We start from the raw sequence: 16850 nt of genomic DNA on the forward strand, positions 1-16850 counted from the left end.
GCCGTGCTGTGCGCGGTGACTGGTGGCGGCCCCGGCGGCTACTACCGGCGTAATAGTGCGGTCGACGGCTTAGATAAGTTCCGTGGAGGCGGCGGTGGCGCCGACTACGTGTTGGGCGGCGGGAGCGGGCCCGGAACTTGGCGCTCAGCATGCCGACGGTGGAGGAGCTGTACCGCAACTACGGCATCCTCGCCGATGCCACGGAGCAAGTGGGCCAGGTGAGTCCGCGGCCTGGAGGGCCCGCCGCTCGGGGAGTTGGGCTCCCGCCGCACTGGGCCGCGTCGCGGGGCGCGCACTCGGGGCGGGAACGCGGCCTCGGCCTGCTCGGGAGCGCGCGGTCCCGCAGTCCGTCCTTCCCTCGGTCTCCCGGGACCCGCGTCTAACCGCGCCGCCTTTCGCATTTCCCGGACTGTGATGAAATGGAAAGTTTTCCTCAAGAGACCGAAATTGTCGGTTCTGGAGGCAGAAGTTGTGAATGATGTAGAAAGAGTAGGATACAGGGCCGGTGCAACGCGCCGGCGGGGCCCTGCCGCCCGGACTTGGATAGGAGCTCGCGGCGGCGGCGGCGTTCGCTCCCTGCGCGTTCGGGCGCCTGGCGGGCACCCAGCTGTGGCGGGCGTTGGAGGCGCGGTGGCAGCTTCGTACTCCCCCGGCGACTAGTGATGCGCGAGGAAAGGACAAGCGTTTTGTGTTGTTTCTCACTGGAAGAATTTTGTGAAGAAAGTCGCAGGCAGGGCTGTGGAGAGGGAGGCGACCAAGCCCCAAAAAGAATGTTCTAAGAAGTGCTCTCCGCTCATTTCCCCCCAGGCATAGTTTTTAGGACTCAGCTGAATTCCCCGTCTAGGCCTTGAAGCTTTGTTTTGAACTTGAGTTGTTAAGGTCAAGTGCTTGTCCTCTGGGAAAAAGAAGCCAGGCTGGCAAGAGGTTTTAAAAGTCCACGTTTTCAGTGCGTAGACGCTTTAGTGATTTCTCAGCGTCCTCATCCCGTACCATAGAAAGCGTAGCGTCCTTGAGCTGAGCCTTGGAGAAGTCCTTCCTGCCCCATGGGATGGCTGCAGTTCTAGTAGAACCTTACTAAGTTTGCGGGGAAGAGGGGAGTGTTAGAACTTAACTCAGAATTGCGAACGTACCAATTTCAAGTGGTTTTGTTATGCCCAAATCCGCGGGGTCCCCACAAAAGCCAACAAAGGAGACCGAGTCCCATCTGTAAAAGCAAAGTGCCTTTATTTTAATCAAGTTTGCAGACTCTGTCTCTCCGCATGTTCAACGTATTGGAATACCCGGAGAGCCCCGAGCTCAATTAGAATTGGGTTTTTATAGTAGTAGAGGTTGGGGGTGAGGGGTTTCTGAGGTTTAGGGCCCCTGATTGGCTGACATTGTCTTGGGGTGTCCTGTTGAGATACGCTGGCGGGTGTCTCTATCTATACAGTTTTTTGGGTGACCTGCCCAGACTTAGTTTATCATGGCTGTCCCCCACAGTTTTCCTTCCCTACTTTCATGTTTGTGGGGGCTTTATTGTCAGAATGTGAAGGTTCACCCTGACAGATGTGTTACACTGTTAGGCCCCTTGTAAAGCAGACTTTTTCTGCCTCCTACATAAGATGGAAAATACAATGGTCAGTCATAGACGAATTCGTTGTTCCTAGGAAAAGTGATATGGCAGCCTTGGCCAGCGTGCTTTTGTTGGTGTTGTTTGTAACTGAGTTAGGGAGGAGTATAGTGATACTTCATTTGTATTTTAATAAATAAAGCTTGCATGAAGACCAGAGAGTAAAGCAGCCCCACTGGTCAGCCTCACAGACGAGGCAGTGGTGACACACATCTTTAATCCCAGTAGCCACACTAGTTTGCCATGGAAACTGGTGGGCAGTGCTGTTGCATGCCTTAAATCCCAGCACTAGAAGGAAATATCAAGGAGGAGGAGCCAGCCCTCAGTCTCATTCTGAGGAATCCTGACTAGGATCTCCAATTTCAGACTGAGGTAGAGGTAAGAGCCAGTGGCTGGCTTTTTTTTTTTTTTTTTTTTTGCTTTTCTGACTTTAAGATTGAACCCCAGTATCTGTCGCTGAATTTTATTAATCGTGCTACAGAGGCTTGTAGCTGACTGTTCTACCAAAAGTTAAATTTGTCTCACATCAGCAAGAGGGGCCAGGGATGGAGCCTAGAATAGGGATTCGTTTCTGGTTCTAGAATGGTGTCTTCTTTTTTAGGTTTTCAGGGTTTTTGTTGTTATTGTTGTTTGTCTGTTTTTGGTTTGTTGTTTAGCTGTTCGAGACAGGGTTTATTTCTGTAGTCTTGGTTGTGCTGGAACTTGCTCTGTAGAGCAGGCTGCTCTCGAACTCAAAGAGATCCGCCTGCATCTGCCTCTGTGCTGGGATTAAAGGTGTGTGCCACCACTGCTACATCCAAGAATGGTGCTCTCCTAAAGAGATAAATTGGGAATTTTCCAGGGAAAACTTAGAGACTGTGTACTTGCTGCTGTCTCATTCCCCACTGATTTTTTGCTGAAGTAGGGAAAGTATTTTTTGACAACCACCTATTAGAGTACATTAGGGCAGATGGAAGCCAAGTTCAATTTGTGTGGAAAGGGGAGGTATCCTTTTCTGAAATGCCTGAAACCACACATGTGTAAGTTGTTCTTTAACTTTCCATTTGACTTTGGAATACTGTAGACGGTATAGGTTGATGAAGTGCCAGGCCCCAGTGTGACCTGGGTTTGAGAAGTGAGAGTTGCATAGATCTCTGTTATCATTTAATTTTTTAATTTCATTTTTGCTGAGTGTGTGTGTGTGTGTGTATTCGTGTGTTTATACCTGTGTGCACACAATGTGGCAGCCAATGTTGAGATCAGGTGTTTTCCTTATTTACCATTCACCCTATTTTTTGTGACATATTCTGACTGAATCTGGAGTTCACCCCTTCTGCCAGTCTGGCTATCTAACAAGCCCAGAAATCCTCTGTTTCTGCCACCCTAGTGCTGGGATTACAGGTGCACAGTGTGAGCCAAACTTTTATGTAGGTTCTGGGGTTTGAACTCAGGTCCTCATCATACATATCGTAAGCATTTTACCTGCTGAGTCACCTCCCCAGCCCCCCTATGTTATCTTTATGATAAAAAAAAAAAAATGTTGAATTGACAACTCTCCTCAGGAGAGCAAAAATGGCTTTCTCGAGACAAACTGCTGTTTGGGAAGAGGGGAAGAGCACTTAAGAACCAGAAAGTGAGAAGGAAGAGTTTTTCTGGCTCAGGTGAGTGCTGGCGATTTCAAGGATGCTGTATTGTTTTTGAGCATCTGCCAGGTGCTAAGCACTGGGCCTTGGGACCCAGCATGAGGGCTGTAGATAGTGGGTAGTCAGCTCTTCACGACACTGTAGTGACCACAGTTAAGACACGGACTGCCGCATAACCAATACAGTGAGTCCTGTCTGTGTGGTACTTCTTCCGTTTTAGAGAAGATGCCTGGAAAGGCTCTCCAAAAAAAACATACTGGGCTTAGGATGTTGCTGCAGTTTTAACTAACAAAAGGCAAGTGCTAGCCGAGACACATAAACCATTGCAGAAAGAGAAAATACCTTTTGTGTTTAGTAAAATAAAGTTTCAAGTTACATTTTCTGGCAGATTGCTGTGTGGACCATTCAGAAACCGACTTTGACAGTTTTTGATCTATTGTCTTTAATTTGATTTTTTTCAGCTCTGCTACTGCAAACCACTCTTTCCCTCTCTAGGTCTCTCTTTCAGGGCAGAACCCCCAAATACAAGGAAACACAAGTCCTCTCAGGCCTAGAAGGACACAGTGGGCACATATGTGTGTACATGCATATAGAGGGGCTAGAGGTCATGTCTGTGTTCCTCATGAGCTCTCCACCTTGTTTGAACTAGTCTCGCTGGGCCCTGGAGCAGCAAGCTCCAGGGATCTTCCTGCCTCTACTTCCATCGGGATTACAAGCAGTACCATCATGCCTAGCTTCCCCAGACAGCGGGTTTTGCACTAGAAAGTGGCAGTCACTTTCTAGGCAGCAGTCTCCGCAGACACCAGCCTCCCCCAGATCTTATTAGCTAGTTCCCCTCAACAACAGATCCTTTCTCTCTCTCTTGAAGTTTTTTTTTCCATGAAATTTTTATTATTTTTTGTGAGTTTTTCCAGAAGAGGATATCAGATTGCCTGGAACTGGAACTATAAGCAGTTATGATCCGCCGCGTGGATGCTAGGAATCCATCTCCCCTCTGGAAGAGCAGCCAGTGTCTTAACCACCGAGCCATCTCTCCAGCCCAGATCCTTTGTCACTCTTTCTTCATTTATTAATAGTACTTCATGTTTGCATTTTATTTCATGTATAGATTTTTCTTATTCCTTTACTGAATTATAAAGTTGTGGGGATAAGTGTTAAATCCCTGCACTGTATCTTCTAGGAAATAATTTCTTAAGGTTAAATAGATACAAAAAAGGAAAAAAATTTACAAGGTCTAACTGATAAATGAAGAGAGCTTTATTTTATAGACAGGTGAGAATCTGCATTTCTAATAAGCAGATTGCAGGTGATAAATTCTAAATAACTTATTGTCTCAGAATCTATCATTTTCCCGTCACTGCAGGTACTACATGTGTCTCCCCCATTCCAACTCCACTCCTTCAGGTCCTCTCCTCTGGCTCTCCTCACTGCATTCTGGCTCCAGCCTCCAAGTAGCCATGATAGAACAATGTGTAACCCACCTTTATTTCACATTTTAACTTAATTTTAAAATGTAAATACTTGTCTAGTGGAAACCTCCATATTCCCAGCACTCTGGAGGGAGAGGGAGAAGGAGGAGCGCTAAGCCAGCCTAGACTGTATAACAAGTTTTGGGCTAGCCTGAACTACATGTGATATTCTACCCTGTAAAAACTTATTATCTAGCGTGGAGAGATGTCACCTGCCATCAAGCCTGATAGCCGGAGTATAGTTTCTAATACCTACATGGAAGAAGGAAAGAACCAACTACCTCAGGTTTTCTTTTGACCTTCCTAAGCTGCCTTGGCACATGTGTCAAGACAGCTGTTAGAGACTGGCAGCTGGCCAATCTGAGGTGCTATATAAATCCCAAAGCTCTGATTTGTGCATTGCCTCCTGGGGTGGAAGAGGCTTGACTTGCTGACTTGTGGTCATGGAATACCACTCTTTTAGTAGCTTTTTCTGTATGATTAAACTACAGTCAAGGACCAACTTCAAATTCTGAAAAGTATATGAAAATACTAGCAACCTAAGTAGTATAAATGCAAACACTCTTGAGTCAAGGAAGAAAGCAGTAATAAGGCTGGGGAGATGGCTCAGTGGTTAAGAGCATTGCCTGCTCTTCGAAAGGTCCTGAGTTACTGGCAACCACATGGTGGCTCACAACCATCTGTAATGGGGTTTGGTGCCCTCTTCTGGCCTGCAGACAGACTATTGTATATATAATATATAAATAAATATTTAATTTTTTTAAAAAAAAAAAGAATAAAAAAATTAAAAAAAAAAGAAAGCAGTAATATAGTTTAGCTGAAACCATTTTTTCTTTCAGTGTTCAGTTGTATTTGAGGTTATTTTGCACTGCTAGGCATGGAACCCAGTGCTTACTGTGTGCTAGGCAAGGGTGGCGCCACTGAGCTGCACCCCAGCCCCTTCGTCCTTTTCTTTACTCAAAAAATATATTTATGTGAAAGTCTCATCCTTCACCTAGTCTCTGACCAGTTCATGTATACTGCCTATGTTTTGAACATCGCTGCTGCAGCTAATTTTGTTTTATTGGTATATTTTACATAGTGGTTTCATTATATTTTTTATATATGTACATAATGTATTTTTCTCATACCCTGTTCACTCTCTCTACTGACCCCTTCCTTTTTCCAGATAGTCCTACTTTCATGTTTTAATTTTGTTGTTTATGACCCAGGGAGTTTGATCCAGATTACACAGGAGCATAGATGAGGGGTTATTTACAGAGCGTGGGTACTTTGCTAGTGCCTCCACCACTGAAGAAAATGTCTTTCCCTCCCCTGGCAGCTAGTAAATACTTAGAGATCTCGGGGAGGGGCTGCAGGGAGGGCTGTGGTCTCATGAGTTCCTCCCACTCTGTCAGGACATTGGCTGGCCCAGTCTTGGGCAGGTATCACAGCTGCTGTAAATTGAGGATGCTGCAACACTGCTCTCCATCCTCGGAATCTGCTGTTCTTCTGTCTTCCTTTCTGGGTGTTCCCTGAGCCTGGAGGGGGATGGCCTATGTCCCACTTTGGCTGTGTTTGCAACAGTCACTTATTCTCAGTACTTCGACGTCTTAAGAGTCTCTGACATTCCTTTCTCCACTGCAAACAAGTTTCTCTCAGCAGTGCTGGCAGCAGCACTAACCTATGAGATAAGTATAATTATTTAGATGGCAGTTTGATGAACACATGTCCATTCTATGACCTTTCTGGCCACAGGCCTTCTGACCACGTTTACAGTACCAGCTGTGAATTCCTTCATATGGATTGAGCCTCAGTTCCAGTCAGAAAGCAGTTGCCTACTTACATAACAGAATCACCACTGTTTCTCCATATCTTGCCTCATGTCAGAGTGCATAGCTGAGTAAGACTGTTGCTGACAAGGCTCCCCCTGCAGCCTGCAGAGTACCTCAGACATTCTGGCCATTGGGAATGACGCGTCCAGCTTATTTTCAGCCTGATTTCTCTGTGTCCCACAACCAGAGCATGTAGTATTTTCGTCAGTAAGGTCTTACTACCTAGTTCTGATGGGCAGCCAACCACAGTGGCAATTACCGGTTTTGTTTGGTGATAGAGGTGTCTATCACCAAGAATGCATAGGAAAGGAGCCCACATCTGGGACTTGGGTTTTTACTTAATAACCTACACATTCTGCGAATGCCCAGAAGGCACCTCTGTTCAAACTCTTATTCTTAAATTAGCTTATCAATGACCGGGCTTCCTTATGCTTTCCTACTTGTATTCTATACTCACCCCCCACCCATGCACACAGTTCTTTCAGTAGAATACATTGATGAAACTGATTCAAATTGTACCTTATATTTTTCTTGAAGAAGCACCTTCAGAGTTCTGTTTTATTATTGTTGAAAACATACCAAAACATGGTTTTAGAAAAGCATCAAAAATATTTACAGTTGGGCTGGTCAGGTGCCTCAGTGACTAAAAGCTCTTGTTGCTCTTGCCAAGTGAGGACCCATGTACAATTCCCAGCACCCACATGATGGCTCACAACTGTCTTGTTGCTATAGTTCAGAGGGTCTGCTCTTCTGGCCACTGTGGTTACTGAATATACAAAGTACTTAAGTTAATGCTTCTGTTGTTTTGAGACAGTGTCTCACTGTGGAACTGTCTGGCCTGGAACTCACCTTGTAGACACCAGGCTGGCCTCGAACTCACATGGAACCCATAGCCATGCTGGGAGAGAGGTGGATAGAGCTTTGCACTATTTGGAATATTTTATGCTGCTGGCAGTTCAAAGTACCACTAAATAATAAGTCACTGATTCCTAGAGATGCTGCTTTATTTTCTATATTAGTAATTACTGAATTTCAGAAATGGATTTCTTTCAACTTCCTCAAGATGCTAATTAGAACCCATGTAGGTGGGAGGCAGGGTAAGATAAGGTCTTGCTATGCAACTTAGGCTGTCTCAAACTTACCACCTTCTTTCTGAATGCTAGCTAGCATTACTCTATGCCTGGCCATAGGCATCTTTTAGTAAATATAACACCGCTGTGAGACTTCTCTAATACCTTTCTCCATTTTTAAAAGCCTGACGGAGTCAAAAGGCCTGGTGATAACTAAATGACGGGATGTTGAGCTATTGAGCAACTTACTTGCTTTTTTCTACTTAAAATTAGGGTCATATTTCCCTCTTTCCTAATTGACAAATAAAACAGACTCGGCAGTAGGGAATAGGGAAATAAAGTAAAAAAGGTCATGTCCAATTTAAGCACTAGTTTTGGAACTAGTGTAAAACTCTAGTGTTTCTAAATATTGGAAGCATCTGTGCATGTGTGGTAAATCTTCCTGTAGCTTCTAGTTCTTAAGTATTGTTTCTTTTTGTCTTCCTTCCAGCATAAAGATGCCTACCAAGTGATCCTGGATGGTGTGAAAGGCGGCACCAAGGAAAAGCGATTAGCAGCTCAGTTTATTCCAAAATTCTTTAAGCATTTCCCAGAACTGGCTGATTCTGCGATCAATGCACAATTAGACCTCTGTGAGGATGAAGATGTGTCAGTAAGTTTATGACTGACACTTCATTAAGCTTTCTAGTATTTGTGTATGTAAGAGTAACATGATCAAAGTAGTGATCAGTCCATAATCTGCTATCATAATATGGTCACATTATACCAGACCAAAAAAAATACTAAGTTTATTATTTTGTATTTATAAAAAATGCATGGAATAAAAATTTTTTGTTTTGCTTTTTAATTATCCACTGATAAAAATGGAATGTAGCTCACATCTTAAATTGTTACTCATATTTTGTATGATATTAGACTGTTAATGCAATTTTTGTACTGATAGGTGTAGTATATGTGTCACAAAACAATAGTTGGTCACTGTAATACTTGTAACTGATTACCAGATTAAGCATTGACCCTTTTCTCATGGTTCAGAATTTATCATTAGCATTTCTAGTTACTGGTGTAGGCTTCTAAAATTTTTTCAGCTATTAGCTCTTAACTTTCTAAATGAAACCAATCAATCACTAGCATTTCATGCAGTGAATGACAGATATAAACTCTGAATCATTTTTGATGGAAGAGCTAGTAAATTGGAATTTTTTTTAATTCAAATTAAGTAGTCATTATAGAAGGCCCTAAAATAATTCTTGGTGAGGACTCCGTCATGGTTGCTGTTCTAAAGGAACAGTATATTAACATACCTAAAAGTCACAGCCCAACAGTTGTATATACAAGTCCCATACAAGCAGGTTTGTTACCAATGAACTCTCTGCTGCAGTCCAGTATTTAATATCCCTTCTAGCTGCATTTGTCTTATTTATTCTGTGAAACCTGAATACTAAACTGAGCCAGTGGCATGTATCTTAGTCCCAGCTACTCAGGAGGCTGAGACAGGAGGATCCCTTAAGCCAAGAAGTTTATGGCCAGTCTTGGCAACATAGCCGGATCATGTCTCAAAAACAAACAGGGCAAATTGTTTTTCAAACTGTTAGAAACAGGAAGATGGATCAGCAATTAAGAACACCCGTTGCCCTTCTAAAGACCCTATTGCAACACCCACTGGTGCTCACAGTGGCCTCTAACTTCAGTTCCATTGGATCCAGTGTCCTCTTCTGTCTTTGTCCTTTCTGTGTAGTAGCGCACGCACGCATGCTCACACACACGGGGGGGGGGGGGGGGGGGGGGGGGGGGGGGGGGGGGGGTAAAAGTAAAAATCTCCCCCCGCCCCACCAAAAAAATTTTTTAGCCTGGCAGTGGCAGGCAGATCTCTGTGAGTTCGAGGCCAGTCTGGTCTACAGAGTAAGTTCCAGGACAGGCCCCAAAGTTACAGAGAAACCCTGTTTTGAAAAAAAATAAAAAAGCTCATCTTTATGGCTGGTGAGATGGCTTTATACATAAGCCTAACATAAGTTAGGTCCTCAAATCAGGACCCATGTAAAGGTGGAAAGAATGAACCAACTTCACAAAGTTGTCTTCTGACCTCCACGTGTGTATTTGAGCCATATGTACTTCCCTTCCCATCCTCCACAAAGGTACACAGTAATTAAAGTATTTTAAGAAAAAGCATCTTGCATTTTATGATTCATGTGCTCCTTAATATGGTTTCTTAATATGGTTTCAGTTGTCTTAAACGATGAGTTTGTCATTGCTTTTTTTATGATGAAGCCATTTTAGTTAATTTTTGTTTGTTTGAAATCATGCTCAGATACGACGCCAAGCCATTAAAGAGTTGCCTCAGTTTGCCACAGGAGAGAATCTTCCAAGAGTAGCAGATATACTGACCCAGCTTCTGCAGACAGGTGAGAGGTTCCTTATTCACCTTTGCATGTCAATATCCTCTGGAATAGGTGCTGTTCTTGACTCTGCCAAGCATGGGCAATGAGCACCGAGGCCCCGCCTCAGCCAGATGACGTGGAACTTCTTTCTTTCATTCAGTGTTATGAAACTCACTGACTTCTGAGTCTGTGACTTGTTTTGTTTAAAATTGTGTTTATAAAGGCATAATGGTAGGCTTCTCTTCAGACTTGTAACATTATCATTTCACCTGTTTCCTGGGTGCTGTCCCAGGCCTGCCCCGTGATGTTCTCTGCCGCTGTAAAGGACTGATGTGTCCCCGATCCTCTGAAAGAGTTGCTTAGTGGCCGTAGGTTGTTCCATCACCTGTGTGAAACTGTTGAATCTTAACTTTGAAAATGAAGGTGTTATTTTAAGTTTATCCTTTATTCATCATGTTACTGTTCTCTCCCCAGATGACTCTGCAGAATTTAACTTGGTGAACAATGCGCTATTAAGTATATTTAAGATGGATGCAAAAGGTAAAGCCAGTTCTATTTCTGAATTATGCTTGGAGTCTTAGGAAACCTGGAGGCCTGGGCTTTACTCGGGTCTTTTTCATAAAAGTGATGACTGTTCTGAAAAGGGGCCTCCCAGCTTAGTTGTTTGGGACTAATTACTAAGTACTACTTAAAATTACTAAGAAGTAATTATAAAATAAATAAATAAATAAAACCGTTCAAATTTCCCCTCAAAATGTGTTGGAAGAGTTCCTTTGGCAACTTTAAAGAATTTTCCCAAAATACTTGGACTTTATGGATATAGTTGGAACGAAATGCCAGTCATACTCAAGCTGATGCCCTGGGAGCCAAGCATGTGGCCTTCTGGTTTGAGCTGTAAAGATTTCAGACTGACTTTGGCCAGCATTGATAGTATCAGGGTATTTATTCCTCATTTGAACAATGATGAGATAAATGTAAACGCTTCACACTGTACAGTTGCTCTTTTGCTTTACAGGAACATTAGGTGGTTTATTTAGCCAGATTCTTCAAGGAGAAGACATTGTTAGAGAAAGAGCAATTAAATTCCTGTCCACGAAACTTAAGACGCTCCCAGATGAAGTGCTAACTAAGGAAGTTGAAGAGCTCATACTCACTGAATCAAAAAAGGTCTGTTGTTGCAGTCCCCTTGAGATTCACTGGTAATTGTCAGTGTTGGGTGTGCATGAGAGACGTGTCTCACTGCAAAAGTGTTCTTTACCTGCTTTTACCAAAACTCCTTCACACACTTTAATGACTCAGACTAATCTAAAGGGTGTGATCACTTTGAAATCCTTGGTGGTGCAATACTAATGGCTCCTTATTCTTCTTTCCCATCTTGAGATGGTAAGAGTATTCTGGAGCATTTTAAAATGAAATAGCATAGTGAAATAATGGAAACAGATTTTTTCCTTGCTGCCTGTAAAATCTTTCAAAAGTATAAAAGCATTTGTATGAGCTGCTTAACTTGTTGCTGTGGCAGTAAACAGACTTCCACCATGTTGGTCTATGTGAAGCAAGTAGGCAGTACCTTACATACCCTAGTAATGCCATAGCTTAAGTTCTTAAGACGTGCTTAGCATTTTAATGAGCACTCCTGGACAGTAGAGACTTACAAATACACAATAGGACAGAATTGCTTAATCATTTCTATCACTCCCCACCCTCACCAGAAACATTTTTATGTATTTTTCTTACTCATTTTGGAAATTTTGATCTGAGTTATACTGTAAATCTGAGAAGTTCTATGTGTTTGTGGTGCTTTATATGTCAAAAAAGAAAATTTTTCTTTAGAATAATTTTGGTCCTCTTAGAGAATACAGCTTCCCCTTCCTCTGAACTTAAAACTTATCCTTTTGTCATACAGAAGCATTAGGATGTAACTGAAATAATGCCACTCTTGCTATTAAGCGCTCTCTCTCCCTCCCTCCCTCTCTCCATTCCTCCTTCCTTCTCCCTCCCCTTCCTCTGCCCCTCCTACTAATAAAAATGCTGTTCTTCTGAATTACTTTTTTTTTTCAGGTCCTGGAAGATGTGACTGGTGAAGAATTTGTTCTGTTCATGAAGATACTGTCTGGGTTAAAAAGCTTACAGACAGTGAGCGGAAGACAGCAGCTGGTAGAGCTGGTAGCGGAACAGGCTGACCTGGAGCAGACCTTCAGCCCCTCAGACCCCGACTGTGTGGACAGGCTCCTGCAGTGCACCCGGCAGGCCGTGCCACTCTTCTCTGTGAGCTTTGTTCCACATAGCTGATACTTGGGTTACTCTTAACTCTGTCCATATTTACTTAAACATTCCCCAGACTTTTGCACGAAAGCATTCTTAGTGTAGTGGAGCACGTAGAAGCAAAGTGACACTGTAGGAACCCAGAGCAGCAAGAAGTAGCCCTGAGGGGCTGCTTAGAAACTTTGAGAGGTGTGAGAACTTACATTCTGTCTCCAGCTTTGTTTCCCTTGGATGAGTTTTCTGAGATGTGTATGCCTTACTTTGAAAGCCATAAAGGATCTGTCCTTATTGGGAGACAGTAAGGACAGTATGTAATACCATGTGGTGTGTAAATCCAGCACTAAAGCACTAGAGAGTGAAAAGGGAGATCCAAGATGTATCCACGTCCCAGTGTTCCAGGAGACCTTGCAAGGAAGGTCACATAATGGTGGGATACGTGTTCACACTTTTAAATGGCAGTCTACTTACTATTATAATCTTTGAAAAAGAGACTTTTTGTTTTGTGACTTTTGTTTTTGCATTGTTTTTACAGAAAAATGTCCATTCTACGAGGTTTGTGACATATTTCTGTGAGCAAGTGCTCCCTAATCTCAGTACCCTGACTACCCCAGTGGAGGGTCTTGATATACAGTTGGAGGTAAGAGAATATTCCTGCCTTCAGTACCAAAAAGCTTTCCCATATTTCAGTAGAAATGTGACTCACTGGCTTAGATCTAATTTCCAAAGGGGTAATTGAAATGTCTGGCAGTGCTAGCCAGTAATCTCCTAGGTCAGAATTAATTGCATAGGAGTGATTTATGGATCCCATTATAGCTGCTGCGGTGGGACAGCACTGAATGGAGTTTATGCCTTTGAAGCCTAAATATTTTTAAATAAGGTACTTAATTCATGACAGTTTGCCAGACGGTTAGTTAACCTAGATTGGGCCAGTGGGATGGTTCAAGCAGGTAAAGGTTTTTGCTACCAAGCCTGTCCTCCAGGGGAGCGAGCAGCCTCTTGCTTTGGATCTCAGTTGTACAGACACAGTTCTGTGGCATCTGTTGTTTCGTGTGTTTACTGTGTCACTCCTCCAGCATTTCTTTGTACTCCTGTGTCACACTGTGTCACACCATAGTGGTGGTGAATTGACTGAAACCTGGAATGCACACCATTTCCTTCAACATCCTCTAGAACAGGGAATATGGGTATATATTGCTTCAGATGTCCTAGGCTAATCTGAGATTGGAGGGAACAGGATGAACTTCCAGATGCTGGCAGTTACTAGCATTTTCAGATAGTACTAAAGTCTAACTTCAGTAATTAGTAAGAACCCACCCTAATTAAATTTGAGAGACTGGCTGCTGTTACACATTCTAAGTGATGCTTGGTGGTTTAATGTATTTATTAATTTTCAGTATACTTAACACTGTCAGTATAAGCCTATAGTAGAAAGGGTCATGGGTATTCTTGCTTCCCACAGATGTTTTGGGAATTAGGGGTCCTGGGTTTGCTCAGAAACGGACCTCTTGACTGTACTAAGGGCCTTCATTTTCTTGAATGTTTAATTGTAACATTTCATCTCTAGGGACATTTCCAGTTCTAACATGATTCTGAACAGCATAATTGAAGATAAGCACAATCTTTTAAAGGTGTACAGAATCACTCTCAATCCATAGCCCTTGCTCATTTAAAAATAGTTCTAATGGTAAATTTGTATGTTTTAGGTATTAAAATTGTTAGCCGAGATGAGTTCATTTTGTGGTGACATGGAAAAACTAGAAACAAATTTAAGAAAACTATTTGATAAATTACTGGTAAGAGCTTTCTTCTTTCCTTGTGGGGTGGTCCGTTTATAACCTTAAAGACTTCATTTACTGTTCATTTTGACATGGTAAGAACTTGCTTTTGAAATGTACTTTGAACACTAATTCTAGTGAGTGCCCAGGCCTCATGTTTCCTCCTGTAAGGAAGTCTCTTTGGATCTTGGCATTTCCTGATGTTGATGCTTTGCGTAAAGATCACCCATGATTTAGAAACTAGATCATCCCCTTGCTCCCAAATCAAAATGATATGTCCATGAAAAAGAATCACTGATTCTTCTGATTGTGCTAAATAGTCTACAAACTGTAGCTGTAGCTGGCATGGGAAGGTCATTTGTTCCAGGCCACCAACTAGGTAGCTGCCTTAGGCCAAGTAGCTTTAGCAAGCAGGAAATAGTCTGTCAGTTAAGTTGTAATTGTGGAGAAAATAGGCCATCTGATAAAAATCATTGTCAGCATCATTGAGTGACTCTTGTATTTGATGTGGGCAGTTACATAAATGACCAGAGGTAAGCCTTAGGCCCTTGGCATATATGGAGACATTGAACATCTGCTATTTCCAGACTTTGTGGGGTAGACCGGTTGATGTAAGGCTGATATTGAATGTCTGTGTCACACTCTCAGTGTAAAGAGTATGGACTTCAGGAAATACTTTTTTTTAATTCATTAAGATTATAAAGTCTTGGTGTACATTGAATCTTATCTCTGAACTTTGGTACCTAGTGCCTAAAGTTATCTATTTCCATGTTTGTTATTAATAGTAGCAGCTGTAACATAGGTTAATAATGATAGCTAATGTGCCAGAGCATTGGTCCAATAGGTCCTAGCTCAATTCTAGTCTGTTTTTAGTGTTCCATGTCTTACAGCCACACCTTAGGATTACATGGGTATTTATAACAAGAGGCTTTAGAACATACTGCAAACATCTGATCTCTCCTGTCTTAGGAGTATATGCCTCTTCCTCCAGAAGAAGCAGAAAATGGAGAGAACGCTGGCAATGAAGAACCCAAGCTGCAGTTCAGTTATGTGGAATGTTTATTATACAGTTTTCACCAATTGGGCCGAAAACTTCCAGATTTCTTAACAGCCAAACTGAATGCAGAAAAGCTCAAAGATTTCAAAATCAGGTAATAAATGATAGAAGTAGTTTAGTCCTTGGCAAAGATGGAAAAATCTCCAAGCTCCTTTAGTTTTGATTGTGTTTTATAATATCTGATTCTCCCCATTCTTCTTTATGTAGTGGAATAGGATGAGAGTCCAGAAGACACATGTTTGTAGCATTTCACAGATGTGACATTGCAGATGTCTGGTGGGAAGGGAACTTTCAAACAAATGAACTCTGATTCTTCTCACTTGCCCCATTACCTTGGGCAACCACTCTACTCCTTAAATTTTTCTCATCATCTGTTATATTTGAATGACCGTAGCAATGTGAGTAAGCTAGTCAAATGCCCAGCACCTAGGAGGTATCGGATACCTGTGTCTGCAGCCGATGATGTGCAGCAGTGGTGGAGCAGCAGTGCTAGGAAAGTTATGACTGGTTTTCATAGGATACTTTCAATAGTCATTCCATTAACAAACCTACATCTTACATTTGCAGTGCTTGAGCCTCACTGTCACCTGCTAACTCTAATTTTCCCCTGGGAGTGGTTTACTATGATCGTACAGGCATCATGGCTCACAGACTCTATAGTCAAGAAGCTAAGGTTTAATAATCACTTGGGCACAGTAGAAGCCAGCCTGAACAGCATAGCGAGTATCCATCTCAGCATCAAATGCTTGATGAGATACTTGATCAGAAACAAACTACTTAAGAAAGTGCCGTTTTTGTTTGTTTGTTTCTTGTAGCCATTTTTTTTTTTTTGCACTGTGGATTGTTCTGCGACAGTAGATTATTTAAGAACAAAATTGAAGTGATGAATTACTGATTAAATACTTTGTCATTTAGGTTGCAATACTTTGCTCGAGGCCTTCAGGTTTATATCAGACAACTTCGATTGGCTCTCCAGGGTAAAACAGGCGAGGCCTTAAAAACCGAGGAGGTAAGAATGCTGGTGGCTGATGACACAAAAGTTGTCAGTCCTATGACAGACTTTGTGGGTCCTTGCTAGGATTTGGGTCTCCCTGATCTTCATAATAAAAGCCAGCTTCATCGCACTCCTAACGACACTTTCCAGTTTTCATTAAACTTCCTTTAGTTTATACTGGTTTCCTTTAAGATGATTCTTAAAAACTATATGCCCTGTGTGTTTATCATATGAATTGCAGGTCGTCCTTTCTCTAGCCTGCCAAAGAAGCATGGTTGATTTGCTTAGTATGAGAAATGGGGAAGGAACAAAAACAAAAACACATTCTGTATAGATTTAAACCTCTGCCTAGAAATTCTCTACCTAGCGATGTGAATCTGGTTGCATGCAGAATGGGATGTACACACAGAACTTACTGATTTTTAATTTTCTGCTCCCTTTACATACAGAACAAGATAAAAGTCGTTGCCTTGAAAATAACAAATAATATCAATGTTTTAATTAAGGTAAGTCCCTTTCTCCCTGACCTGCCAGCTAACTAGAGTCAGTGCAAAAGGTTTTCTGTGTGTCTGCAATGGGGAGATGTCATTTCCTTCCTAATATTTGCTTTCCGATTTTTAAAAACTTTATGCTTCTTTGTAATACTAAGTGATATTTCTTGAGCTAACCTGAATTTAAAAGGTTGGAAAAGATGAGAGAGCCATGCAAAGCAGTCAGCAAATAGAGATAGACTTAAAAATTTCAGTAGCTTAAAGTTCTGGTGTGTTAGTTTTGTTTTGTTTTGAAGACTTGACTTTTTT

The 16850-nt window shown here is 42.2% G+C and overlaps 1 protein-coding gene across 2 annotated transcripts in view; it reads left to right on the forward strand.

The window, feature by feature from the left end:
* Api5 (apoptosis inhibitor 5) overlaps positions 1–16850 on the forward strand; it is a 25202-nt gene continuing 8352 nt past the window's right edge. For both annotated transcript variants that reach the window (XM_050147052.1, XM_050147053.1), the window contains exons 1-11: positions 1–218; positions 8075–8236; positions 9893–9986; positions 10437–10502; positions 10978–11129; positions 12021–12227; positions 12757–12861; positions 13928–14017; positions 14969–15150; positions 15972–16065; positions 16500–16556. In XM_050147052.1, coding sequence (XP_050003009.1) covers positions 150–218; positions 8075–8236; positions 9893–9986; positions 10437–10502; positions 10978–11129; positions 12021–12227; positions 12757–12861; positions 13928–14017; positions 14969–15150; positions 15972–16065; positions 16500–16556 — 1278 coding nt within the window. In that variant the 5' untranslated portion in view covers positions 1–149. The remainder of the gene's footprint in view (positions 219–8074; positions 8237–9892; positions 9987–10436; positions 10503–10977; positions 11130–12020; positions 12228–12756; positions 12862–13927; positions 14018–14968; positions 15151–15971; positions 16066–16499; positions 16557–16850) is intronic.

Source organism: Alexandromys fortis, unplaced genomic scaffold, assembly GCF_014885135.2.
Source record: "Alexandromys fortis isolate MF-2015 unplaced genomic scaffold, M_Fortis_MF-2015_v1.1 scaffold_12, whole genome shotgun sequence".
Taxonomy (NCBI): domain Eukaryota; kingdom Metazoa; phylum Chordata; class Mammalia; order Rodentia; family Cricetidae; genus Alexandromys; species Alexandromys fortis.